General features: G+C 39.0%; 2 protein-coding genes and 1 pseudogene across 5 annotated transcripts in view; 1 reads left to right on the top strand and 2 right to left on the bottom strand.

Moving 5' to 3' along the window:
• The window catches only part of PTH (parathyroid hormone), a 133,088-nt gene extending 125,058 nt beyond the window's left edge, over positions 1-8,030 (bottom strand). The window contains exons 1-2 of the mRNA XM_029208635.1: positions 7,981-8,030; positions 3,565-3,695 (exon numbers count right to left, since the gene is read on the bottom strand). Coding sequence (XP_029064468.1) covers positions 3,565-3,616 — 52 coding nt within the window. The 5' untranslated portion in view covers positions 3,617-3,695; positions 7,981-8,030. The remainder of the gene's footprint in view (positions 1-3,564; positions 3,696-7,980) is intronic.
• A 453-nt stretch (positions 8,031-8,483) lies between these two features.
• The window catches only part of FAR1 (fatty acyl-CoA reductase 1), a 91,921-nt gene continuing 73,854 nt past the window's right edge, over positions 8,484-26,550 (top strand). For 2 of the 4 annotated variants that reach the window (XR_003791495.1, XM_029208630.1), the window contains exons 1-2: positions 8,519-8,610; positions 10,331-10,428. The gene's annotated coding sequence lies outside the window, so the exon portion shown is untranslated. Of the gene's footprint in view, positions 8,611-8,858; positions 8,952-10,330; positions 10,429-26,550 lie in introns of those variants that run through there. The other 2 variants (XM_029208631.1, XM_029208629.1) reach the window with 2 other exon arrangements.
• Positions 19,527-22,491, bottom strand: LOC114887578 (annotated as a pseudogene).

Below are 26,550 nucleotides of genomic sequence, written 5' to 3' on the forward strand. Positions count from 1 at the left end.
CAGAAATAATACCTATAAAGTCTTTGGCATGTTAGTATACCTTTAAAAAACAGAAGACATTATTATTGGTTCTGAGAAGTCTTTCATTCTATTTTTTCCCCCTTAGGATTTAACAGTCGTAAAGGTAAGAGTTTAGATAAGGCTTACCATGTGCCGGAAACTGTGATAAAAAGCTTAAAAATATTAACTCATTCAGCTTGATAGCACCCCTATGAGGTAAGTGCTATTACTGTCATTTCCATTTACCCCCAGGGAACTGAGGCACAGAGGGTAAGTAACTTGCCCAGGGTCACACACATAGTAAGTCGTAGTGCTTCGATCCTACACCCAGGTGTTCAGAGTCAGGACTGTTAATCACTGCTCTATTCTTCTCAAGCCAACCACTGGCTAATTTATTAGAAAAAACCTACAATTGGCTGCTCTAATAAATATCATAACAGAGTGGTTAAATGGCTTTTTTATGGAGAACCTAATCTGCGCACTGTTCTCTGATCTGGAGAATAAGTGATTAGGAACTGAGTTAAATATAAGTTTTATTTCCTTAAGAGTCATACATGTGTGTATACCCTGACAGATTTTTTTTACACATAGGTGTGGTTTGCTGTCTGAGGTTCTCCCAGTTCAGGTCTTTGTTTCAACTGTTTCTGGGAAGAGGGCTTTCCCTAGAAGCTCAAGGGTGAGCTGATACTGATCTCAGAGACTTTAGGCACAGTTCTCAAAAAGCACCACCCAGAGAGCAGGACATAGGGGAGTCAGAGTCTGTGGCTTACCCCTTGGACATGCTGTGATGTTCTAATACAGATAATGAACTAGTGATTCCCACTTCTGGGCATCTGAAGCAGCTCAGTTCTGACTAATGTGCAAAGAGAGTAAATCCCTAAAAAAGAAAGAAAAAGAAAAAAAGAATAATTTCCAGGTCTCAGGGTTCTACTGAGTTACTACTGCCCCCAAAGTGAGCTCCAAACAATGACAATGCCACCCACAAAAGAAGGGCAAATGACCACCAAATCAGTTGTGGGAAGAAACAGGCCAGCAAGATGGTTACTTCTTTCCACAGTGACACTTGGAAAAAAGACAGCAGATGGTATTTAAAGAAATGTTACAAATACTGTTCCTCTTCCTCCCAATACCTGTGAGTCGGGTAACACCAGAACACTGTTAGCAATAAACAGGGTCTGGAGGAGACACTTGAGAATGTAGGGAAGGCAAAATTTTACCTCTACCTCCTTAGGGGTTTTCAGCTGGGCCTGAGAATTAAACTGACATAAGACAGGAGAAATGTATACAAATTTATATGTTTTACGTGACACGGGGGCTCTGATAAGAAAATGAAGACGCAAAGAAATGGCAAAACCTACAGCCTTTTACATTAGGTTGAACAAAGAGAGGAAATTGTGGGAAAGTAACTAAATTATATGGGGAGGTTAAAGGAAGATAAGAATTAACAGTTCTGTTTATACAGGATTCTCAGCTTTGATTCCCCATTGAAGAATGTTTCTTTCTTCTGGTATAGGAAGGGTATCTTTCACCTGGGAGATTTTATCTCCTGTTTTCAGGAAGAAATGGGGAGATTAGAAGGCCGCTTTGGCATCTGCTATTCTTCCAAGTGCCTTTAGTTCAAAATAATCCTTATGTCACAGTAGCATATTTTGGGGTGGTATATTCTGCCACTTTTTATTCTTCCCCTGTGAAACTTCACCCCAAAGATTCATAGTGCAGAATCTGAGCTTGCAGATTATTCTGTTTCTCCTCGAATTAGTCTTGAGAATAGGTCAGTTTATTTGAACAGTTGTGTCTTAGTTAAGGAGGCAGTGGTGCAGGTGAGAGCAGTAGCTCTTCTAAGTTAGATCTCTATATGATGTGAACAATCAGGCATTTAGTGAGGGTTTTTTTGTTTGCTTGTTTTGTTTTTTTGTGGTACGCAGGCCTCTCACTGTTGTGGCCTCTCCCGTTGCAGAGCACAGGCTACGGACACGCAGTCTCAGCGGCCATGGCTCACGGGCCTAGCCACTCCGCGGCATGTGGGATCTTCCCGGACCGGGGCACGAACCAGTGTCCCCTGCATCGGCAGGCGGACTCTCAACCACTGCGCCACCAGGGAAGCCCTCTCCAACTTTTTTAATGTACTGCTGTGTTTGACATGCATCAAGCAATTTATTTTTACTATACGTCCTGATTTTAAATTGAGTTTAAAATTTTACAATCTTAAACATCTAGTAGAGATAACATAAATTCATTTGACTAGTAAACCCAAATAGAATAAGTGCTATGTCTTCATTATATTTACTGTTGACAACTCTGAAGACGTGACTTAAACAAGCTTTTATCCCAGATCCTGTGAACCTGAGAAACATTTGGGTTAGTTTCTATATTTCTGAGACTTTTAGGAATACTTTATATAAGCGTTTATTTTTTTAAACCAATTAAATAGAACTCTTTTACAGAGTAATTTTGGCAGTATCATCCAGAGGTAGAAAAATATTACATATATACATAGACATATAGAGACATATACAAAAAGAGATCTTACAGTTTTCATTTTAAACCTTAGCCATGAGTTAGGTATAAATATAGAAACACAAAATTTACTAACTTATACAAGAGTTATCTTCATCTTATTAATTTTTTCCTTTCAATTTGACCTTCCCATAGGTAACAGTAGGATAATTGTATAGGGTGGGAGCTCTCTAAAAAATCCTTTTAGATATAGAAGTCCAAATATTCAAGAGTATACCTATTTTAATTATGACTCAAAACCAATAAGCCTTTTATGGCTTAGCCACAGACATGAGAGGCATCCCCAAAGAGAGTACAAAAGATGCAGCCCTCCCAAAATCCAGAAAGTTCATTCCCAGAGTTAGCCTAAGAATGCAAAGAGCTTTACTGTCACAGGCAGTAAGAATAGTGTTTGTGAACCTGGTGTCTCTTGTTTCCTACAGGAACTTGAAATGTCTCCAGCTATAGACCAGCTCATTTGTGGCATCGGGTGGGTGACATTAGGATAAGGGCTTCCTAGCACTATGAAGACAACAAAGGTCAGACAACCAAGGCTCCTTATGGACTGGAATCTCTCAAGACAAACTGGAATCTCTCTTAAGACACACTTCTCTGAGAGGTGGCAAGGATGGACAAAGAGAATGCTGCTTGTCATTCTGTGTCTTGATTTCCACCCTGTCTGGCTCGTTACCTGACTCAAGCCAATACTTGTACTGTCCAGTCCAGCTGGTGGAGACCAGAGAGAATATTTTCCCTGGTCACAAAGCCAAGCTCTGAAGATGTGAAACAAGATGAATGGTGCAGCTCATTTTATGATTTTCCTCCTTATGACAAGCACCACTAAAGACAGAGACAAAGAAACAAAGACTAGGAGGCTGTGGATTATAACCAATGGGTACTCAGAACCAAATACAAAGGTCACAACTCAAAGAACTAAGTTTTACATACTTTTTCTCCTGCCAAGCTACATTTAGAAAGGGAAAAAGATAAGGAGAGACTTTCATTATTCTTGCTTTGGTTGGGCCATGCAGGCAGAGATGGAAGGGATTGATGTGTAAGAATTCTTACCTTCTGCTGGCTTTTTGTCAGCTGTCCCAGGATCTCTCAGTGTCCCAACCATTGAAATCCCAACCTCATAACCAGAAAATGTAGGGGAGGCAAAATTTTACCTCTATCTTCTTAAGGTTTTTTGGCTGGGCCTGAGAATTAAATTGGCATAAAACAGATTAACAGAATTGTATACACATTTATGTTAAATGAAGACTCAAAGAAATGGCAAAATCTACAGGCTTTTATACTAGGTTGAACAAATAAAGGCAATTGTGAAAAAGTAAATTATATGGGGAGACTAAAGGAAGATACGAATTATTTTAACAAAGTCTATGTATACAGGATACTCGGCTTTGATTTGCCACTGAAGAATGTTTCTTTTCTTCTGGTATAAGAGCATCCTTCACATGGGAGCTTTTATCTCCTGTTTGCAGGAAGAAAAGGGGAGCTTAGAAGGCTCTTCTTGCATCTGCTGTTTCTTAGGTGACTTTAGCTCAAAATAATCCTTATGCTAAAGTGGCATATTTTGGGGTGGCATATTCTGCCACTCTTCAAGAACCAGAAAGTCAGTGGTCAGGACACAAGGAATATTTTAGAAGAGCCAAGAACACAGCAGCTCCATTTTTGTTCCACGTAGATTAAAGCTGTTGAATAACTGAGGGTCAGATGATTCGCCTCCAGGTGAAAACCAAACTTATTTCACAGATCTCTAAAACACTCAGAACAGATACTGGGCATTAAGTTTCACCCTTCTTTTAGAGATGAGGAAATGAAGCCACAGAAACCCGTGTGTACTCGTTCAGACTGACAATTGATGTATTAGCAGAAATGTTAGAAACTTGGTAGAATTTTTTTGTTTGCTTTTTAATAACAAGCTTTAAAAATATGTTTAAAGCAGACCAATTCTGGATGTCATAATTGAATACAGAACAAGGTAGAGATCACCAAATGAATTGCAGAGAGTAACTGTACTCACTAGAAATTTGGCTCTCTTGAGAAAAGCTGCCTGAAACTCTTTCTATGCTGTGCTCAGTCTATGCTATGAAAGTGAGCATCTCTGATGCATTCTAGATAGCAGTAATGGGCTCTTCACTGCAACTACAAAGTTGTGTTCCCTTTAGTTTTGTCAAAAGAAGTAGTTACTTTTAAATAGTTCACACTCTCCTTTGTCATGAAATCTGTAAAGATAAAGCATGGTGAAAAGAATTATTAACACCATGAGTTCCATGAGAAACATACGTAAGATTCTGTGCTACTCATTGTGAGGAACACAAAGATGTATGGAGGAGAAGGCAAAATGACCAGATCTTGTTTTGGAGGAGGCAAATGTGGCATAGTAAAAAGATTATGGAATTTGCCATCAAATAGACCTAGATTTCAATCCCACTTCTGCCACCTAACAGCTGTGTGACTTTGGGCAAATTACTTGTCTCATTGAGCCTCAATTTTCTCTTCTACAAAATTCAGATGAATAGATGAACATTTGCATAGGGTTGTTGTAAAGATGGAGTGAAGAACCTCAACAAAACTATGTTTAATGAGACATTGACAGAACAATGTATCATATGAGTTAGAAAATGATACATGCCATGAGAAAAGTATTTCCTCAGAGCAGGAAGAGGTACTGTTTGCATAAAAAAGTTAATGCTTGACCTTACTTGACTTCTGTTTTTAAAGAAGTTATGGAAGTCTGAGGGAATGCACAAATAGATATAACTAGTTTATGAGTAACATATGTGTTTTTGGTGTCTATTCCTATTTATTTTCTCAGTAATATATGGTATCCTTAGGCTGTAAACTATAGTAATACATTTTTGGCATGGTATAATTTACCTTCATTTACAGAACTGTGTTTCTGTAGCAAGAATCAAAAGTATATACAGGCGTTCCATACGTGAATAAAATTACAGTGTAGTAGATTCCAATATATGGCAGCCCAATTTTCGGGGCTCTTGTTGAAAAGAGATGGGAAAAGCATTTGAATGAATTATTACTTTTTTTTGGTATTACTATATTTTAAGTGTTAGACTCTGGGCAAAATCCTTCATTACCTTTTGTGAAGACTATTAGTCACTTTTTATAGATATATGACTTGGAATTCACGTAAAAATGGTGGTGCACTGCAAGGGACATGAGCCACACAACATGCCCATGAGACTGTACCATCTTGGATAGTAAACCGTTGTTTTAATTTTAAGTCCTCTTCCAGAATGCATGCTGCCCATCTGTGGGGGGTCTCTGCTGGAGGGACATGTTACATACACATCGACTTGAATCAAATGAATGCCTTTAAGCTTGCAACCCTACAGTTATTTTTGAAAGTCATAATGTATTCATTAAGCAATTACTTAATTTCTTCACATGTTTTTCTCAGAACTAAGTATTAATTTATATATTTATATATAGCTATTATATTGTTATATTTACATATAACTATTTTTTAAAAATGAAGGTATTTGCACAAAAATTTAAAAATTTGTAATGAAAGTACTCTCCAGAAATAGTGCCTAATTGCTTATGGTATGGTGATAAACCTTAGCAGTGGTTAACTTAGCTCTGTACCTTCTAAGAAGATGCCCCTAAATTCTCTAGGCTGGGTTAGATCCTTTTTATATATATTCTCTCATCCTTCATTATAATGGAATTATCTGTTTATGTCTGCCTCCCTATTACACCCTATACTCTGTGGGAAATACTGTCTTACCTAACTTTATGTGCCTAGTTCAGGGACAAGTACTTTAAACAAAGGAATTTATCAGAAATGAACAACTTAATGACTGAGTTAATAAACACGAATCCTGTAATCTTTAACTTGTTTTGCTGCTGATGCCCTTCCACAGGCTAACATTTGGCCCATAGTTCTTGTGGCTATTTTGGGAAGAATATTATTGACTTATAGCTAAGAAGTATTTCATCTGACTCTGGATATTTCAGAATTTTGCTAATGGACTGGGTTTTAGACACACATACATCTTGCCTAGTCTAGGAAGATGACTCATCCCTGAGGGTAGGCAGCTGTATTAGTTTTGTGTTCAGTGCCCTCTGCCAGGAATGACTGTATCGACAGCCTCAGTATCCGTGGGTTCCACATCTGTGAATTCAAATAACTGTGGATTGAAAATATTCAGAAAAAAATTCTAGAAAAGTTCCAAAAAGCAAAAGTTTGAATTTGCTATTTGTCAGCAACTGTTTACCCAGGATTTACATTGTATTTACAACTACTTACATAGCATTTACATTGTATTAGGTATTATAAGTTAACTAGAGATGATTTAAAGAATGTGGGAGGATGTGCACAGTGGTTATGTTAGCAGTGGTTAACTTAATTCTGCATCTTCTAAGAAGATGCCCCTAAATTCCCTAGGCTGGGTAAGATCCTGTTTATATGTATTCCCTCATCCTGCATTATAGTGGAATTATCTGTTTATGTCTGTGTCCTTATTATATCCTATGCTCTGTGGAAAATACTATCTTACCTAACTTTATATGTCAAGTTCAGAAACAAAGACTCTTCACCATCTCACATAAGGAACATGAACATCTGTGGATTTTGGTATTTGCGGGGGGGCGGGGGGGGAGTGTGTCCTGGAACCAATTCCCCAGGATACAGAGGGTGACTGTACTTGGTGCTGGACTGTGAGCTCCTCCAAGGCAGAAGCCATGGTGTTCAAATGAAAGTAAAGTACGCAGCTCCGTAAACTTCTGTAGTTTCCAACTGGGTGCAGCACCCCATGGGTGCTTTAGTTCTGGTGACAGTGTCAGGCACTAAAACAAGCTCTAAATTCTCAGAGAAAAATCATTCTGAACCATCTTAGCTCATCCTTAAAGCACCAACCTGTGAGTGTTATTCACCGTGCCAGGAGCTTTCACTCACTTTAAATTCTCACAGTCCTTTTTTTCTTCCTCTGGTTTCTAGTTTTTGAACGATAGCTAAATCCTAGTGGGATTGTTTATACCATGGGTGTCCCATGGAGCCTAAGGTTATGGTAATATTAGAGTTTTTCTCACAATCCTTTTATCATTTAAAAAATTGAGATATTATACATAAAGTGCGTTGAGTGAACTAATCTTAAGTGTACGACTCGGTGAAGTTTTATCTAGGCAGACACCACCTCGGTAACTACCACCCAGATCAAGAGGCAGAACGCTCCGAGCTTCCGTGAGGTTCCCTTGTGCCCTTTCCATTTCCCCTCCTCCCCCCCGCGAGATAACCATTATTCTAATTTCTCTCATCATGGATAAATTTTGTATGAAATTACTCTGGAAGCAGTGTTAAGTGGAAATATTTGACCCACAGTCCCGCGGGGCTGGACGAGACGCACGTTAGGCTCCCTCTCTATAGGGCACCCCGCGGAGGCTCCAGGGGACCACAGAGCCACGGTTCCGCTCTCACCGACCCAAACCAGCCCCGCCAAGAGGCGCGTCGGGACTCACGAAGACAGCGCGGGAGCACGCCACAATGGCTGCCAGCGGTCACCTGCGGCCGCCTCGCCGCATCCTCCCCACCTTTCCAGTGGGCGCCGCTCCCAAGCGACGGGCAGCCCGGGTGTGGCCCTGGACGCGACCCGCCAGATCGCGAGCTGCCGGCGGGGGCGCTCGTGAGCTCGGGGTGTGGGGCGCGCGACCATTGGATGAACTTTCCCCGCGAGCTGGCCGGGAGCAGAGCCCACCTCCCGGCTCTCTCTCCGCCCTCCCATTGGCCGTTCGTGTCCCACCCGCGCCCGCTCCCGTCCTCCTCCCGCCCGGATGGAAACGGGGTTGAGGGGGTGGGAGGCCGAAGCTAGGCGGAGGGTGAGCGGTCCTCCTAGTAAGGGGGCACGAGGGAGCCAATCAGGACAAAACGTGGAAAAGAGGCGCCGCGTCAGCCAGTCACATTCCGAGGTCCGTGTCGGGGCCGGCTGACGCGAGCGCGGGCCGCAGCCAATGGGCGTGCCACCGCCCGTTCGCTCTTCAGCGGCCGGTCGGGGGCGGTGGAAGAGCGAGTGAAGGGAGCGCAACGCCGACGGCGACAGAGCCCTCTCTGGACTGCCAGGAGGAAAGCGAGGCCCGAGCCTCTGCGTCTAGGTGAGAGGCGGGGACGCCGGGCGGGAGAGGCGGGCTGCGGGTCCCTCCTCGCCTGGCCGGGGCCACGGCTCTGGGAGCCGGGGAGGCAGGCCTGGCCGAGGTGGGGGCTATACCAGCTGCCCCGCCCCCGCCCACGGCTGCGTAGAGCGGGGGGCGCCCGCTTCTGCCCGGATGGTCTCTGCGAGGCTTGGCGGGGCCACCGCCCTCTGGAGAGCCGGGACTGAGAGCGGTGCCATAGGGAGGGGCTTGGTTTGCAGACGCGGAGCCTGGGGGCGCCGCCTGGGGCGGAGAGACCGCGTAGAGGTGGCGAAGGTGGGGCGGAGTAGTTAACGGAGGAGCAGGTTTGTGCGCCTGAGGGTGGCAGTGAAAGGAGGCCTGTGATGGCAGGATTTTGGGTCTGGGGACGAAGAAAGTGATGGGAATAGGGTGATGCTCAGAAAAGGGTGCCCGGGGAGAAGGTGCGGAGCCGGGGCGTGTGGTTGGCCTCTTGGAAGTAGGCATTGATTGAGACTGGGGGGAAATCAGCTGGGAGTGAAGGGAGGACAGGCTTGGGACACGTGAATCTGGAGTAAGAGGCACTTACTAAAGCCGGAAGGTGACTGAGAGGCAGAGGTTTTAGGTGAGGTGTGGTTGGAGGCTGTTTGACTAGAAGGCGTTAGGTGGCCAGTTAGGAGAAAGTATACGAGGAGCAAACGAGGTAGGTTTATGTATGGTAACTGAAGGTGGATCTTTTATGAGTAAGTCAGCAAGAATAACTGTCGGTTTTGTCAGGTAGGAGTCAGTCAGCCAGGTCCATAGGTTCATTCACTACTCATCGATGGCCAAACTCTCAGACTTGTTAACTCTCACTGCTGAGATTGATTGTCCTCCCTCCCCAACCCTCCTCCTTCCTCCCCAACCCATCTCCCACCCGTGTGACAGTTCATCTCATTGTTTTGCCTCAGCAGCACACGAACTCATCTTCTCACAAGCCATGGCACAAATATTGTTAGCTTTTGATTGGATGGCAGTGAGGAATCGCTTAATTCTTATATCAAACAAAAGTAGAATGTGTTAGTTTAAAGACAACATCACAGGATACTTTGCGAAAACTGCAATACAGGGGAGTTTCTCAACAGTTATGTGTCATAAAAATGATGCAAGATCTCTTACAGTAACACAAGTAAGAGTGAACATAAGTACAATTCTCTTACTCTATAAGAATCAAGCATTTTGATGTAGAATTTGATTATGCATCATGCTTGTTGGGAAATTTTTCAGCCTTGGGAAGAGTTTTGTAGCTAAATAGGTTCAAAGTTCTTTTCGCATACAGGAAAGAAAAACGTGGTATCACTGCTACTACCTTTCTGTTTAAAGCTTTGGAAGTTTTATTTGCGGGGTATGGGCAGAGGTTGGGGGCAGGGAAAAGATAGTAGAAAAGAAAATGGTCCATTACTACATTTCCATTGGATTTAAACAGGAGGAGGTGATACAACTGAGGTATTATTTCTGCCTGAGGATAGGACAAAAGGATTGTGAAGAGTTAAGTGCTTCTTTACCAACATGAAGTAGCATAGTGTTAAGGACAAAACCCAAAGAGGGCATTTGTCATATAGGATGTTTCCTAATTAACCAAATCAACAAAGCATTATAGGTAATGGACCATTCTTTAGGATGTAGAAATAGTTTTGTGGAAGTAATTTCTTGGTAATGCTATTCACTGATCACATTTTACTCTTAGTATAACAGAGTACCTAAGTGCTGAGGGGCTGAGGCGACTCGGAGCAGAGAAGTAATCTGAGTGGTGTGGAGTTAATCAGGGAAAGTTTCCTGGAAGAGGTGAGTGTTGAGCCATCTTTTGAACTAGGAGTTGGGACATGGGTTATTGCAAGATAAGAGGATGGCATTCCAGTAGTATGGACATGTTATAAGCAACTGTGGACAAGAGTGACAAATTAAAAATGGTTTTTAAGGAGGATTGAAGATTTGAATGAAGATTTTTTTTTTAATAAATTTTATTTATTTATTTTTGGCTGAGTTGGGTCTTCGTTGCTGCGCGCAGGCTTTCTCTAGTTGTGGTGCGCTGGGGCTACTCTTCTTTGTGATGCATGGGCTTCTCATTGCGGTGGCTTCTCTTGTTGTGGAGCACCGGCTATAGGTGTGCAGGCTTCAGTAGTTGTGGCACGCGGGCTCTAGAGCGCAGGCTCAGTAGTTGCTTGAGGCACACGGGCTTAGTTGCTCCGCAGCATGTGGGATCTTCCCGGACCAGGTTTCGAACATGTGTCCCCTGCATTGGCAGGTGGATTCTTAACCACTGCGCCACCAGGGAAGCCCGTGAATGAAGATATAAAGGTGTAGAAATTAACTAAGTCTGTTGTTATAGCTTAGTTGATAAATGATGGTTTTGTATGGTGGCTAGGAGAGAAAAATTAGAATAGTTGATGATGGATTGGAGATAAGTAGTGAAGAGTACAAAAATGTTTTTTGATAGTTATGATAAGAGGAATATGGTGAAAGTAAATTAGGTTATTGAGAGGTAGATTTGGTGTTCAACCGTATATAATAATAAATATTTTTGATTCCTGTACTAGATTATGTTGATAATAATAGCAAAATTTATTGGGTGCAACTTTGTGCCAGAAACTGTTTTGAGCTTTCCAAGCATCATCTTCCTTTGATTATCCCTACTTTATAAATGAGAGAACTGAGGTTCAGAAAGATTTAATTTAACCAAGGTAACACAACTAGTAGGTGGCAGGTCAGGGTTGGCAAAGTCAGTAAGTAAACGTGAATTGAGCATCTGCTTCATGCCAGGCATTGTGTTATTAAGTGCTAGGGATTCAAGGTTGACAAGCAAATTCAAAGTCAGGACTGAGCCATGTTTTAGAGATTGTCAGGAGTTAACAGAAGAGAGCCAGTGAAGAAATAGAAGATTAGTTGGAGAGACTTTTGTAGACACTGAGGAATATACTGTTTAGGGAAACTTAGGATAGAGTTTTAAGAAAGAGGAAGTGATCGTCAGCAAAATATGTAGAGACTCAGAAGAGGAAAGATTGAGAAGAAACCATTGAGTTAAGTAAGGAAAAACAATGTGAATTTGGTCTCAAGAAAGCCATGATGAAGATACTAACATACGGACTGGTAGTTAATTGTGTTTAGTGGCAAGTGCTCTGTACAAATTTAAAGTTTGGTATGATCATAATTATGGTCAAATTCATAGAAAAGATGTTGGTATGTCCTTTTGTAATATTTTAGTTATTGGCTGGTAAGATCATGGGTAGTTTAAAAATGCTGGTACTTCTTGTATTTTTCCAAGTTTAAAAAAAAGCATTGTTATTTTTATCATTAGTGGGGAAAAATCATTCAACTAAAATGAACTAATAGTGAGAGAATATGTGGGTGGTCTAGTCTGTACTATGTTTGGGGTAGGAGAGAAGATGGTCTTATTTCAGTGTCTACTGCATATGAGCCACTTTGCTAGGCACAGTCCCATCTTGGCAATGACTTGTTATTGTTGGAAACAACCTGAAACTACATTTGCTTAATCTGAGGGATCAGGTTACTAAAGCATCCTGAATCATGGAGATATGGTCTTGGCTTTTCTGAACATTGTTTAATAAATGAATTTAAGGTTAAAAAAACCAAACCAGTCGTACTTTGAGTCATTTTAAATGTGTCTTTTTGGCCTTATACCCTTCTCTCCTCCCACACGTAGGCTTGTAGTTCCTCTCTTCAGTGGGTTTGTATTGGGCTTAGAGTCTCAGTTCAGTAAGGCAACATGAAAGTGCTGAGTTTACATATAACAAGTTTAACTTAAACACTTAAAATTTGTCATTGTTTTCTGTTCCCAGTTTGAAGAAGAAGAGAAATTTCAAGAAAATAAGCTTTTCTTATCAAGTAATTATTCCAAAGCAAATTAGTAGTATTTGCCCTAGGGTTAATACAGATTTATTCCAATCTTATAAGTCAAGAATGGGACGTAGTTTTTAGTTTTAATTTCATTTGGTCCATAGGAATTGTGGAAGGAAACTTAACATTTCATCTAGGCACTGTACTATGTTCCTTAAATAAATTATTACATTTAATTCTCAGGCAATTCTCTAAGGTGGTTATCTTATTTTATGAAGAGAATGAGATTTGGAGAAATTAGTAACTTTCCAAAGGCCAGAGAGCTAAGTGGCAGAGCTGGAGATTCCAGTTTGCTTTCTCTGACTCCAGAGCTCATGCATATGAGATGTATGGCAAAAAGGACTTGTTTATTAATACAGACAACTGAAAAAAATGCCACATAGCCTTAGGTATTTAGTAACTATTCGTTACTTTAGAAGATGGGACTCTTGCTCTGTGTGTTTGTGCCTGTGACATGGGGTCTTAAATGATAGTGATTTTTGTGTCTTATAGGGTGCGTTATATTTCATTGCTTTAGAGGTGTGTTTTCACATTTTAATATTTTTTGAAATGAAGATTTTACAGTGTCTATATTTTTTAAAAAATGTTTACAAAATGGATACTATGTCTTAAAGTCAGATGTGTCTCAGAATTAAGGAAGTGTGGTATGTGCATATAGTATTCATGTATAACTGTCTTAGCAGTTTGTTTGCATTTTCTACCCAGCCTCCTCCCTTTACTTAGTGTATTGCTTTTTTTTTTTTAGTATGGTAGAATACAGAATTGAAGTGTATATTAATAATAAAATAGTCATTCTCTTTCGGTAGTGAATATTACGGGGTAGGAGAAAGTTTTTTATGTAGAAAATTCACATTGCACTGTGAATGAGCAGGTCTGAATTTTACTTTTGGTTTTGTTAGCAACTTGATGTGTAACTTGAGGCAAGTCAGTTCCCCTCTCTGAGCTTTAGTTTCCTCATCTGTAGAATAGAGTGGGGAGGGGAACTTTTAGACCTGTCTAGCTTAAAGAAACTGTACGCCTTCTTTCTAATTAAAAATGTGAATGCCTTAGAGCCCTTTCTTAAAATACTGTATTTGTTGCTTTTTACTATTTTTTCTTTCCCTTCATCTCCCTGTCTTCCCTCCCTGCCCTTTTTCCCATGGATCCTTGAGGGTATTGTCAGATTCTTAATTTATTAGAGAGTATGAATTACTTTTTATATCCTCCATTTATCAAGACAGGATATCTGAGAAAAGTAGGTAACCAGTAAGTAGTGAATGAATGAATATGTTTTATCTGGGTTAATAAAAGAATTGTTTAAATAAAATACCATCAAAGAGTTGTTGAAGTTTCATTGAAGGATAGTACTGCTGCCTTTCACATAAAGAATGAAATGTGTTTAGCAAAGTAACTGCTCTCTACTGGGCAGATGTACAAAGAGGAAAGCTCCTGCACCTGTCTTTAAGAAGCTCTCTGTTCTAATAGGCGAGGCCAATGTCTTTAAACTTTGTATTATGGAAAATTGCAAACATAAAAATATAATAATATGCATATCACCAGCTTTAACATTTTTCAACTTGTGGTCAATCTTGTTTTATCTGTATCTCCACCCACTCCCCTTCCCCTTCTTAATTTTGAAACAAGTCCCTAGACATTTTTACCTGTTATTACCATACAATGCAACAATAGACATGCTAATCTAAGTGAAGTGGAAATTTCTTCGTATAAATATATTTGAGACTTGTATATTATACTGTTCTGAGCAAGAGAAATTAGATATAATAATCTACTGTAGGACAGGGATAAGTAGTTGGAGAGACTGAATATACATGTATAAAGCAGAATGTAGCAACGTAAGATCATATGCCAGTATTAGAGATTCTAAGTGGGAAATGACATTGGTGGAGTGTGTGTATGTATGTGTGCGTGTGTTTAAGTTTTAACTGTTTGACAGTTTTAAGATTACTTTGAGATATCTAGTCTAGATCATTCTTGTTCTTTATGGAATTTTGCTGCCATGTGGCATGGCAGCCACATGAGAAATCCTTCTTGAATGTAAGGAATTCTTACCACTATATCTTATTATTTTGGAGTATTGACTTAAAAACTTTGAACTATTAACTGAGAATTAAAATCTTAAAATATACCCATAATGCAGAGTCTTAGTCAAAGGTCATAAACTTCTTTGAGCATCTCAAAGCTTTGTGCTATCTCTTCTCCTCAGAAAAAATATACATATACACTTAGTTTTTCTAATAATTTCAGGAGGCTGATAATAAGACTTTCAAAACCCATTCAGATATCTTTGAAGGTTTACAGATTCTGGTTTAATAATCCATTCTTTAATGTATAGGCAGATAGCATACTGCTAAAATTCAACTTTATTTATTTCTTTGTGCTTTTCACCTTCTACATACAAGTGTTTTTGTTTTTTTTAACTTTAAACAATTTTTATTATACAAACGTTGTCACATAATTGGATATTGCTCTACTCTGTACACAATTATTCTTACTCTCCACAGAAAGGCTGCTTCTTAACTTCTCATCTGTTGATGGCAATCACTAAAATCCTGATTTTAATAGAATAGTAGTAAAAATGCCTCAGTGATTTAAGTTGAAAGCAGTACATTGGTACATGGCTCTTATACTCATTTACCAGGAATGTGCAAATGTCTTTATTCAAAAATACAAAATAAATCATCTGTAGGTATGGACAATGACAGCAGTAAACCATTCTATGTTGTCAACTGAAACCAGTAACTGATGGTTATAGTGATTTTCTTAAACATCAGCCAGCCTTTTCTTCAGTCATCTCCTTCAAATGACCTCTCTTAAAGTTATTGGTGAGGAACGCTGCCTTGAGCTTCCTTTCACATCTCATTAATGATGGTAAAACACTATTCTAGGAATTAGGACATGCCACCTCCCATCCCACCTCCCATCCCACCCATTCCGCCCATTCCAGGATCCTTCTCTTCTTTTCTCTTCTTTAGGAATTTCTGTGACTACGACTTCTACTGTAGTTAACAGAGAGGCCACTCCAGCAGCATCCAGTAATGCACTTCTTACAACCTTAGTTGGATCGGTGATTCCTTTTTCCACCGTATTCACAAAATCTCCAAGCATAGCGTCATAACCAACTTCTGAAGAACTTTGCAAAATTTTCTCAACTATCAGTGATCCTTCGACACCTGCATTCTTAGCAGTGGTCATTGCAGGAATTTTGAGTCAAACAAGTGTTTTTCATTATTGAGTGAAATTATAAAATTCATTATGCAAATGCCTAATTTTTTAAAAGACCAATTCTTAATTGCATTCTTGGGGGAAAACAAGCTGTAGCCAGTTTGAATATGTAGGAATGATTTTACCAAAGGTTTTGGAATAAGTGTATGGAACTTTATGTAATGGCTGCTATCCATCCTGAATTAAGATGAAGTAGAATATGATTTAAGAATGAATAAATACATAAATACCACTTTTTCAGAGGTAAAGGAAAATCTTCTTTGACCTCTGTTGCCCTTAAATAGTTAAGATCTGTGGAGGAAAGGATCTGTTAAAGTATTTTGAGGTTCACATTTGTGTTAAAACAACTCCTAGATATGATACACAGAGGCTTAGAAACATGTATTGGTCTGACAGAGGATTGATTCTCTGTAGAGCCCTGAGATCATAAGTGTTTATTGTCCATCTAGTTTGAAGGATGGGCCTAAATATATTCCTTAGAAGTATGGTTTTTTTTTTTTTAACGTCTTTATTGGAGTATAATTGCTTTACAATGGTTTGTTAGTTTCTGCTGTATAACAAAATGAATCAGCTGTATGTATGCATATATCCCCATATCCCCTCCCTCTTGCGTCTGCCTCCCACCCTCCCTATCCCACCCCTGTAGGTGGTCACAAAGCACTGAGCTGATCTCCCCTTGCGATGCGCCTGCTTCCCACGAGCTATCGATTTTACATTTGGTAGTGTATATATGTCAGTGCTACTCTTTCACTTTGTCCCAGCTTACCCTTCCCCCTCCTCGTGTCCTCAAGTCCATTCTCTACATCTGCGTCTTTATTCCTGTCCTGCCCCTGGGTTCATCAGAACCATTTTTTTTTTTTAGATTCCATATATATGTGTTAGCATACGGTATTTGTTTTTCTTTTTTTGACTTACTTCATTCTGTATGACAGACTGTAGGTCCATCTACCTCACTACAAATAACTCAATTTCGTTTCTTTTTATGGCTGAGTAATATTCCATTGTATATATGTGCCACATCTTCTTTATCCATTCATTTGTCAGTGGACACTTAGGTCGCTTCCATGTCCTGGCTATTGTAAATAGTGCTGCAGTGAACATTGTGGTACATGACTCTTTGAATTATGGTTTTCTCAGGGTATATGCCCAGTAGTAGGATTGCTGGGTCGTATGGTAGTTCTATTTTTAGTTTTTTAAGGAACCTCCATACTGTTCTTCATAGTGGCTGTATCAATGTACATTCCCACCAACAGTGCAAGAGGGTTCCCTTTTCTCCACACTCTCTTCAGCATTTATTGTTTGAGGATTTTTTTTTTTGATGATGGCCATTCTGACCGGTGTGAGGTGAGAAGTATGGGGTTTTAAAAATTTGTGGATTGTACCTAAAATATAATCATAATAATGGTTATTAGCATAAGCAGAATCCTTAGGAGATAGGAACAGATCAGTTAGCTGCTAAATGAGACATTTGACTGCAGAGCAGAGCATAGGTTATTTGAAGATCAGTGAATATTAGGTGTATGGCTTTAAAGTGATAACCTTGTGACCCATTGGAGTTAATAATTTTCTGAGTATCTAATGTATTACTAGGAAATAACTTATTCTAATATACAGTAATACATAGACTTTGAGAGCTAGAAGAGGATTTATCCATCAGTGATTTAGCCTCCCCTTCAGTGAATTTTATGACTGATCAGAGCAATTAATTGACTTGCCCAAGGTCACGTGGTTAGTGGCAGTCACAACAGTGTAGTCTGTTGCTCTTATTTATCTTCGCTGCCTTTTCTTTCTGGATCTCAGTTTCTGGAGAAGGAAATATCTTGACAGAGTTTTTAGCATTGTGACTTTGATTCTCAATTGATAAATTGACTAAGAATTCGCTGGGCTTCTTAGATGCGTTAAGTCAGTTTCAGAGCTGGAAAGAGATTCTAAGAATCCACAAAGTCATCAAACACTTCCCTCCTGTTTTCTGTACCTTTCTATGCTTGACAGCATTTTGTTTGTTGCAAGCTTTACATAAGAACCTGGCAAGGTTTTAAAGCTAGACCAGGAAGATTTTTGAGAAGAGGCTTTGTTATGGGATTCAGTTGTTTAAAGAGATTCCTGGAAGCTTCCTACTCAAAACTAGAGACTGGAGGGATCATTGACATTCAAGTTCAGAGAAGTTTCTATTACTTCCAGGAAGAGCTCTGATTCCAAGTCCTCATGCCACATTTGGTTGGTGTGGACCTGGTGACCAGGGAGAAGACCTGCGCCTATAGCTGGGGTAAAGACCTTTAGAACGGTGACCCTCCAGCTCTTTTAATCCCGGCCCTTTAGCTGGGTCATTCTTTAGCTCAGTAATTCCCATTTTCTAGTGGAATAATAACAACTAAATTGTCAAGGTATAAGCATTTTGGGGGAGAGAGGGACTTTCTTCAGCAGTTAGGGAAATGGATGGTTCCTGTTTGAATCACAAAAAATATACTTATCTTAAAGTCTAGACTAGTTAGAAAACTGTAGGTCTCAAATTCTAGTGATGGAATTATATAACACATTCTCCCGGTTTAATAAAACAACTAAAATGATAATAATTAAGCTCAACTTAATTAGAAGAAAGAATAATGATAATTGAAAACCATGACCAGTTTCACTGACAATGATTGATTGCTCCTCTTGAAAATTACAGGATTCCAGGTTTTGAGTGTGCATATTTGGAGCATTGTGAGTTGCAGCAAGCAGAGTTATTACTTGTATACAAACTGAAGTTTTTGGTACATTCTAATAACATACTCATATTTGCAACTCTTAATAACTGGCTTTATAGTTTATTCATAAGTAGCCTTGTGGATCAATGGAAGGTCATGCTTTCTAAATCATTTGTAGACCATGGGAGGTTTGGTCCATGTTTGTATAGTCATTACCTTAGAAGGCTGATGTGGCAATAATGAGCTTTTTCAGGAGCATTGTTTCCCTAGCGGTGTTGGGAAATTGGTGAAAGGCCAGCCTTAAAAAGAGGTCAGATGAACCGGTTTGCAGGGCAGAAATTGAGACATAGATGTAGAGAACAAACGTATGGACACCAAGGGGGGAAAGCGGTGGGGGGGTGGGAGGGGTGTGATGAATTGGGCGATTGGGATTGACATGTATACACTAATATGTATAACATGGATAACTAATAAGAACCTGCTGTATAAAAAAAAATTAAATTAAAAAAAGAGGTCTAGGAGTTTCTTTACCTCAGTACATTTTGTAGGTCTTTGATATGCTAATGCACTTTGTAGCTCTCCTGGTTGGGGATAAAATGTACAGCATCCCAGCCCCATTTACCACAATTTGGAAAATGCTGCCTTGGTGGACTAGAGCCTGTTTTTAGGTTCAGCCTTGGGAACAGATTCAGAAGGCTTCATAAGAAAGTGATACAAGAGAAATGGAGAGGAAATAACAGCATACAGCAGGAGCTTCAAAGCACTTTTCCGTAGTTAAGAGTTGCAGGTTATTTGCTATAATAATCAGACTGAGTATAAACAGCTTTCAAACAAAGTCTACTTCTGTAACCAGTGAAATACCTGATTCTAACAACTTGTTCTTAAAGTTACTAATCTTCATGAATAGGCTTTGGTAGTTTTAAATCAGACCACACAAGATACATGATTAGTAATCTGCCTGAGTCAATTTTTTGGGTAAACTTGTATGTGTACGTCTACATGTAATGTTCGTGGTATACATGGAACATTTTCATGTTAAAATCAATTTTGCCGAGTAATTTGAAATGTGTATATATTTTCATGTAAAAGTTCTTAGTTTATTAATCGTCTCAAGAAAAATCTGCACAGTCACCACAGATACAGTCACTGCAGAGTCTTTACTCCTTCTGTTGTCCAATCTCCAGCTCACTTTTTCCCAGCACCAACATTGGCCTTTGCAGTCCTCTTGACTTTCTTCATTCTGTTCTTCGTTCCTTTTGCTGTTTCCTTGAGGTGTTTTTCTTATGCAGGCCATGTCTTGCACGTCTATGTTAGGGTTCATTTTTCTTTCTGTAGTCCAAGGAATCGTAAATCCTGCCGAAGCCAGTTGTCTTGCCACCGCCAAAATGGATTCTGAATCCACATCCAAAGATGACATCTGGTGTGGTCTTGTACATTTTGGCTAGTTTTTCCTGAATATCTCTCTTAGCTACTTTTGCCTTCCCAGGGTGAAGGATGTCGATGATCTGCTAAAGTAGTTGGTTGGTCATGAACTTCCTGGTCTGGAGAGCTACTGTGTCATTTATGATGGCTGCTGATCTTCAAGCAGCCAGAGAGAAAAAGAGTGAAATATTTTTATATTAATTCTTAGGTGTATTATGGAGTCAGATGCACAACTTTAATGAGTTTTTAAGCAAAATGGGATATTTCGATTTCTGTGTTGTATTGGAGAAGTTTAAGAAGCCTTATCTTTGCTAATACACTTAAAATACTAGTATGCCTTTGTATATTGTATATCACTTTTTTGAGTCTGAAAGTGTTAGGATAAAAATTACAATATTTAACATGAAAACATTTTTATTAAGGTAAGGAGTCTGTAGCACAATAGTTGATCTAAAGAAAATCATGTATGACTTTTGGAGGTTACTTTTTTAAGATTGTTTTCTCCCAGAATGGAATTGGATACATGTTTTTGCAAGCTGTGGAACTGTTTATTACCAAACTGTGTTAACAAGAGCACAGCCCTTCTTCTGTAGGCTTTACAGTAGAGAAGTTACCCTACTGGTATACAGGCCTCGAGGACAGAAACAAAGGAAAATGGGTATTGCTAAAAAATTTAAGTTTTCTTGTCAGCAAATAATTTTAATGCTGTAGAATTGACATTTCCTCTCTGATGAAGTAGAACTTGACTTTTAAGGATGTTTTTGTGTTTGATTTTTACATCACTCAAAGGAATTCTGAGTCTGATTTTTCTTAACGTTTAATATTTTACAGGATAATGAGGTTTTAGAGGCATTTTAACTTGCCAAAGTGCCATGCTTACGGAGTAACATCAGTATACAAAATAGTTGTGTAGTGCCCTAAGAACTAACGAGCCTACTGAGATTCCTTACCAAGATGTGTCATAGAAATTGGGGAAGATTGGATATAGAGAGTTAAATATTGGCATATCAATGTCTGTGTAGGCAAACAGAGTGGCCATTATATTCACTTCAATGGGTGCTTACAACAGGGTTGGACACTAGCATCTTTTATTGAAAACCAAGATGCTAGAGTTATTCTTTTGTTTGTTGAAAAATGCTTTGTAAGCCTTAATTTTTGAAAAGAAAAAGGAACCCACTATTCTTATCAACTTGTACATTTTGAGTTTGCATTTTTTAGTCCTTCTTTTGTTGTTTACAGTTCACTTGCAGAGGTTTTCTTTTATGTTGAGTCTTGATCAAAACACTAAATATTCTAGAGTTACTAAAATATAGTAAAAAGACGCTATACCAGTGGTTCCCGATATGCCTCCAGATGAGAGTCTATGAAAAAATTTAAAAGAAAATATATGCTTACCTGTAATATGAGGCCTCTTAATAGTCTAACTAAAATGAGTTGGCTTGTTTTTGGCTACAAGTATGTCAACTCCAAGTAGAAATCTACTGGTTATAAGTTCACAATTAAGTGAATATGGGAAAGTGAAATTTTTATTCAGTGAATGAGATTATTTGGTGGGCAAAATCAGTTGACCCTGGAGCAGCAGTGGAGGTTATGGGTGCCAGTCTTCCTAGAAGTCAAAAAAATCTGTGTGTAATTTTACAGTTGGCCCTCTGTATCTGTGGTTCTGCCTCCTCAGGTTCAACCAACTGCAGGTTGTATAATGCTGTAATATGCATTTGTTGAAAAAAATCTGTGCATAAGTGCACCCATGTAGTTTAAACCTGTGTTGTTCAAGGATCATCTGTACTTAGAAGTATGAGGCCCATGGGGCCATATTTTTTTTAAGGCATTTTGGGTAACTTGAACATGGATTAAATGTGTTACCGAACCAGGTTTGTTTGCCTGATGTGCAGCAAGCCAAACGCTGAGACACCGAGGTTTGCAGCAGAGAAAGGGTTTATTCAGGAGACAGCCAAGTGAGGAGACAGGAGACAGGAGAGCAGATCTCAGATCTGCCTCCCTGAAGGCAAGGGGTTTGAAATATTTATGGGATAAAGAAGCAGGGTGGTATTAGGCATGGGGAAAGGTGATTGGAGGTGGGGAAAAGGTGAGGTAATTGGTGTTCTTTGCAGGCATATCTGAGTTCCATGCTTCTTCTTGAGATGCATGTTCAAAAATGGAGGCACTTAGCATGATCTGAGGGTGGAGTTTTGAGTCCTCTGACATCAAAAGGTCATTTATTGGACACCTTTGCAGGCCCAGTTTTAGGGTCAGTGGTCCCAAGCAAAAATCTTAGCTGGCTTGAACTGGATAAGAGCTGACTCCAAGTTTCTGGAAAACAGCATAAGCCCCCAATACGGTAGGGACCCATACGACAGAGGTGTTACCTATAGGTGGTGGTTAAGGAGCCAAAAGAAATAATTAAGATGAGCTCGATCAGTGAAAGCATATTACAATCAGGGGGGTTTTTAATAAGCTGTTCCCTTAGCTGCTGTTCTGTAAGACAAGCTCAAGAATTTCTTTTAGTCATCAGTTTCTGTTAACCTATGGGACAGTTTCAAGTGGTTGACCATCTCAGGAGTAATGAGCAGTTACTTTACCTTATTCTTTGTGGCAGATTGTATTTTCTAAAAGTAGTTGTAACAATGTGTCCCTTCTCACATGTTCTTGTGACCTTGGCCATTCTCTCATCCTGAGGTGGAGTTATGTTCCCTTCCCTTGAATTTGGGTGTTCTTGTGAATCACTTGTGAGCAATAAGGTGAGGTCAGAAAAGGTGAATTTCTATCCAGCTCACCAAAATACTGGTCTTGAAGTCTTCAACAGCTTTTCATCAGTATAGCCTGAGATTGCCATGCTATAAGGAAACCCAGACTGCCTCATGTGGACAGACCACGTGAAGAGGCTCTAAGATAGGAGCTAGAACTGTTCAGCTAAAACTGCTTATTTGAGCCATTCCCAAATTCCTAACTCTCAGAAACTATGAGAGAGAATAAAAATGATTATTGTTGCTTTAAGATGTTGTTTTAGAGTGATTTTGTTACATAGCAATAGATAATCAGAACACTACTTTCCCTGAATCTGCTACTATATACTGAGATTTGTCAGTGTACAGATGTACAGTCAGTGATATACCGCAATGGTTTGTTCTGGGATCTGAACATTAACTTTATTTTGGTCTTTACCTTTGATATATAAAACTTTTTTCTATCATTCTTTCCTGTACCCATTTGGAAAAGCCATTCCATCCTTAACTATTTAGTAGAATGTATTTTGGTAATTGAAACTGTCATGTTTGTTGGAAAGTGTCCATGATATGTTTATTATGTCATGAGAGCATATGATCGATCATCTTTAGAAGGCCTTTTGCTCTGTACCTTAATTTTAGTTACTGTGGTATTTGGCCTTCTCTTAGTTTCCTAGGGCTGCTGTAACAAAGTACTACAAACTGGGTGGCTTAAAACAACAGATATTTATTGTCTCACAGTTCTGGAGGTTAGAAGTCCAAAATCCATGCTCTGTCGGAAACCTGTGAGGGAATTCTTCCTTGCCTCTTCCTAGTTTTTTCTTAGCAATTTTGATATTCCTTGGCTTGTAGCTGTGTAATTCCAGTCTCTGCTTTTGTTGTCAGGTGGAGTTCTCCCTGTGTATATCTATGTCTTTACATGCCTCTCCTCTTAAAAGGACACCAGTGATGTTGGATTAGAGACCCATTCTGCTCCAGTGTTATATCATTTACCTTAACTAATTACACCTTCAACAACCCCATTTCCAAATGAGGTCACATTCTGAAGTCCTAGGGATTAGGATTTCAACATATCTTTTTAGGGGGAACACAGTTCAATCCATAACAGGCTTCAAGGGAGATTGATATAATTATGTTTTAACCATTTAAACATTTTTACTCCAGATTAGATGTGAATGGGGTTTTTAATCAGTGACCATGAAGCTCTATTCTCTGCAGTTTAGGTCCCCTTTCTCTCTAGCATACATGCATACTACACATAAAATTTGATAGTAGTTTTTTACTGTTTACGCTCATTGACCCTTTTGAGAATCTGATAAGAACAGTGGATTTTTCCCCTAGAAAAAATGTACAGATATATGCATGGGAGTGCACACTTGTACACACACACATAAACACACTCAAAACAATATTTTGCATGAAACTTTAACACGTTCTTGGATTTCCCCGCCACCCCCCAAGCCTGTTCATGAACTTCTGGATTAGAGAGTTATTAATTCCCATCAGTTACAGATACCTAATTTCTATTTCCCTTTTAGTGGAAAAGCAAACGAAAAGGAAAAATAATGAGGAAGCAGAAGTATGTATATGGAATCCCCTCATGGTCATTGTAGCTCAGTGCAGCTTTTTGGGGAATTTTCATAATTCTGTGATATTTACCATGTGCGTAGTCTCTTTTCTGCTTCCATTCCCGTTCCCTTAGCCATGTATATAACCTTTGGCTACATAAAATTATAAGTAATGTTATACTTTTATGTAGAAAAGAATAATCTATGTAGTTTTAGACCTGTACACAGTATATAAACAAAGCTTTGTATCCTGCAACAGTGTTGGGTTAACTCTTGACCTCTTTAAATTCTGTGTTATTTTTTGATTATTATATCAAGATTTTTTTGAACATGGTAGCGGTCTAGGGTTTCTGAGTCTGCGATAGGATTATATTCTGTGCTCTTCACTTGTAGCCTTTTCTCCAAAATAATATCGCCCAAGCTTCACCCCTGAACATCTTATCTTAATGGGCTCTCTTTTTAAAAATACATATTTTTAAGTACACCTTGAAAAAGGCTATAGGTCATGTCTTTGTGTTGTGTTTAGTCTCTGATATATCTGTGTTTCTGAAGCCTGTCATTCATTTATTGTTTTTGTTTTGAAAATATTATATCAATTATTTACTGCCCATTTTAGAGTGATATGCATAGTAACTCTAGTAATAGTGAAATCATAGGCAATGGATATTTAGACTGTGCTGGTTTCCCATTGATGCCTTTCTTAGTAGTTCATTTTTCTGAATGTGGAATATTCAGAATCTTTATTTAGAACAGGGGTTGGCAAACTGTGACCGGCAAACTGTTTTCCTGTCTTTGTGAATAAAGTTTTATTGAAACAGAGCCATGCCCATTTGTTTACTTACTGTTCATGGCTGATTTTGTGCCCCAAATGGCAGAATGGAGTAGTTGCTAATAAGATTGTATGGCCCACAAGCTGAAAATATTTACTACTTGACCCTTTACAGAAACCTTTGCCAACTCTTGGTTTAGAATATTTTGGAATTAATTCCCCCTCTTTTAAGGATATTTGAAATTCTTTTATTTATTTTACTTCTTCAGCCATGGAATCTAAGGGATATTAAAAGACCATTTAGCTCAGCATTCTGTCTACTGCTGCTTGAATTTCCTCCAGTACTCCTGCCAAGTGGTCCTCCAGCTTAGAGGTGTAGTAGGATTATGAGACAAAACAGCATTGGATGTGTCTGTGTTAAACACAGAATTGCCCCTGATTGGGAGTCAATCAGTGACTCTCAATAAAAAGATAGATGAAATAGCTTATTCTTTGTCTCTTTGCTCTCCCCACTGTCTCCATTGGTAGGTTATTTACTTTGGGTTTGTTTACATGCTAGAGGCACAGAGGAGTCACTTTTTAAGAGGAAGACAACTAAGTAGATCCTACTTTAAGGTGTAGCTGTAGGTGGAAATTTATAGGAAGCTGGAATGAATGTTTAGACATTGTCTAGAGATTTTCATATTCAGTGCTTAGTTTCCCTAAATAAATTTATAGCAGCTAAAACAAGGAACTAAGAGTTCTTACAATTACCTTTTGTCAGTTTTTACTGTATGTTCAATAAATAATGGTGCAGAAAGAAACATATAGGTAGAGCCAGTCTCACTGCAGAACTTCACTGCAGAACTGTGTTTGGTAATTCTGTGTACTTGACTCCTTGGTGAACATGGTGAGTGTAGGGGTCCTCTCAGGAGATGGGAGAGAGTGGTATCTGATCCAAAGATCAACATTATCCAGATGGGGGAAGAATTTCTCACATTCCATTTAGGAAATCCAGCCTGCTAAAGTCTTGTTAAACAACAGTTTCATAGTTAAAACATCATCTGGTTTTTAATCTAGTAGGTTTGCCATCTAATAAAGAAATGAAATAAAAACTCAAGTAATAAAGATTAACAGAAGAAAGATATTACACTTTTTTTCTTAACACAATGCTCGTCTTTTATTTTTCACTTTAGAAAAGATTTTTCATACTTCTTTTCTCATAGATGAAAGTGAGTTTGTAAATTGTTAGAGGACAAAAGATAGTATAGGCTGGCTAATTGATGGGAAAATATACGCTTTCAAATATTTTTTTGGTACCTTCTGATTTTTCTGTTTACTGGCTCTACCTGTTATGTTTCTTTCTGCACCAGTAGTTTAAAATATATAACACATGCACTTTGTACATAATTTTAAATTGTGCAAAAGGATATATAGTGTGTATAGTGAAAAGCAAGTGCCTGTCATTTCTCTTCCCTAGTTATCCAGTTCTCCCTCCCAGAGGCAACCATTATTACCAGTTTTCTGGCTTTTTTGCCAGAAAAATCTGTGTATTTATAAACATATGCATTCATTTTTTCATTCCTTTTCCATGAAAGGTGGTATATCATACAGAATATTACATCTTGGCTTTTAAAGTTAATCATGAATGCTGTGTTTCATATCAGTATAAGTTGAACCAC

The sequence above is a fragment of the Monodon monoceros genome, unplaced genomic scaffold, assembly GCF_005190385.1.
Source record: "Monodon monoceros isolate NGI ecotype Baffin Bay Population unplaced genomic scaffold, NGI_Narwhal_1 Super_Scaffold_7, whole genome shotgun sequence".
Taxonomy (NCBI): Eukaryota; Metazoa; Chordata; class Mammalia; order Artiodactyla; family Monodontidae; genus Monodon; species Monodon monoceros.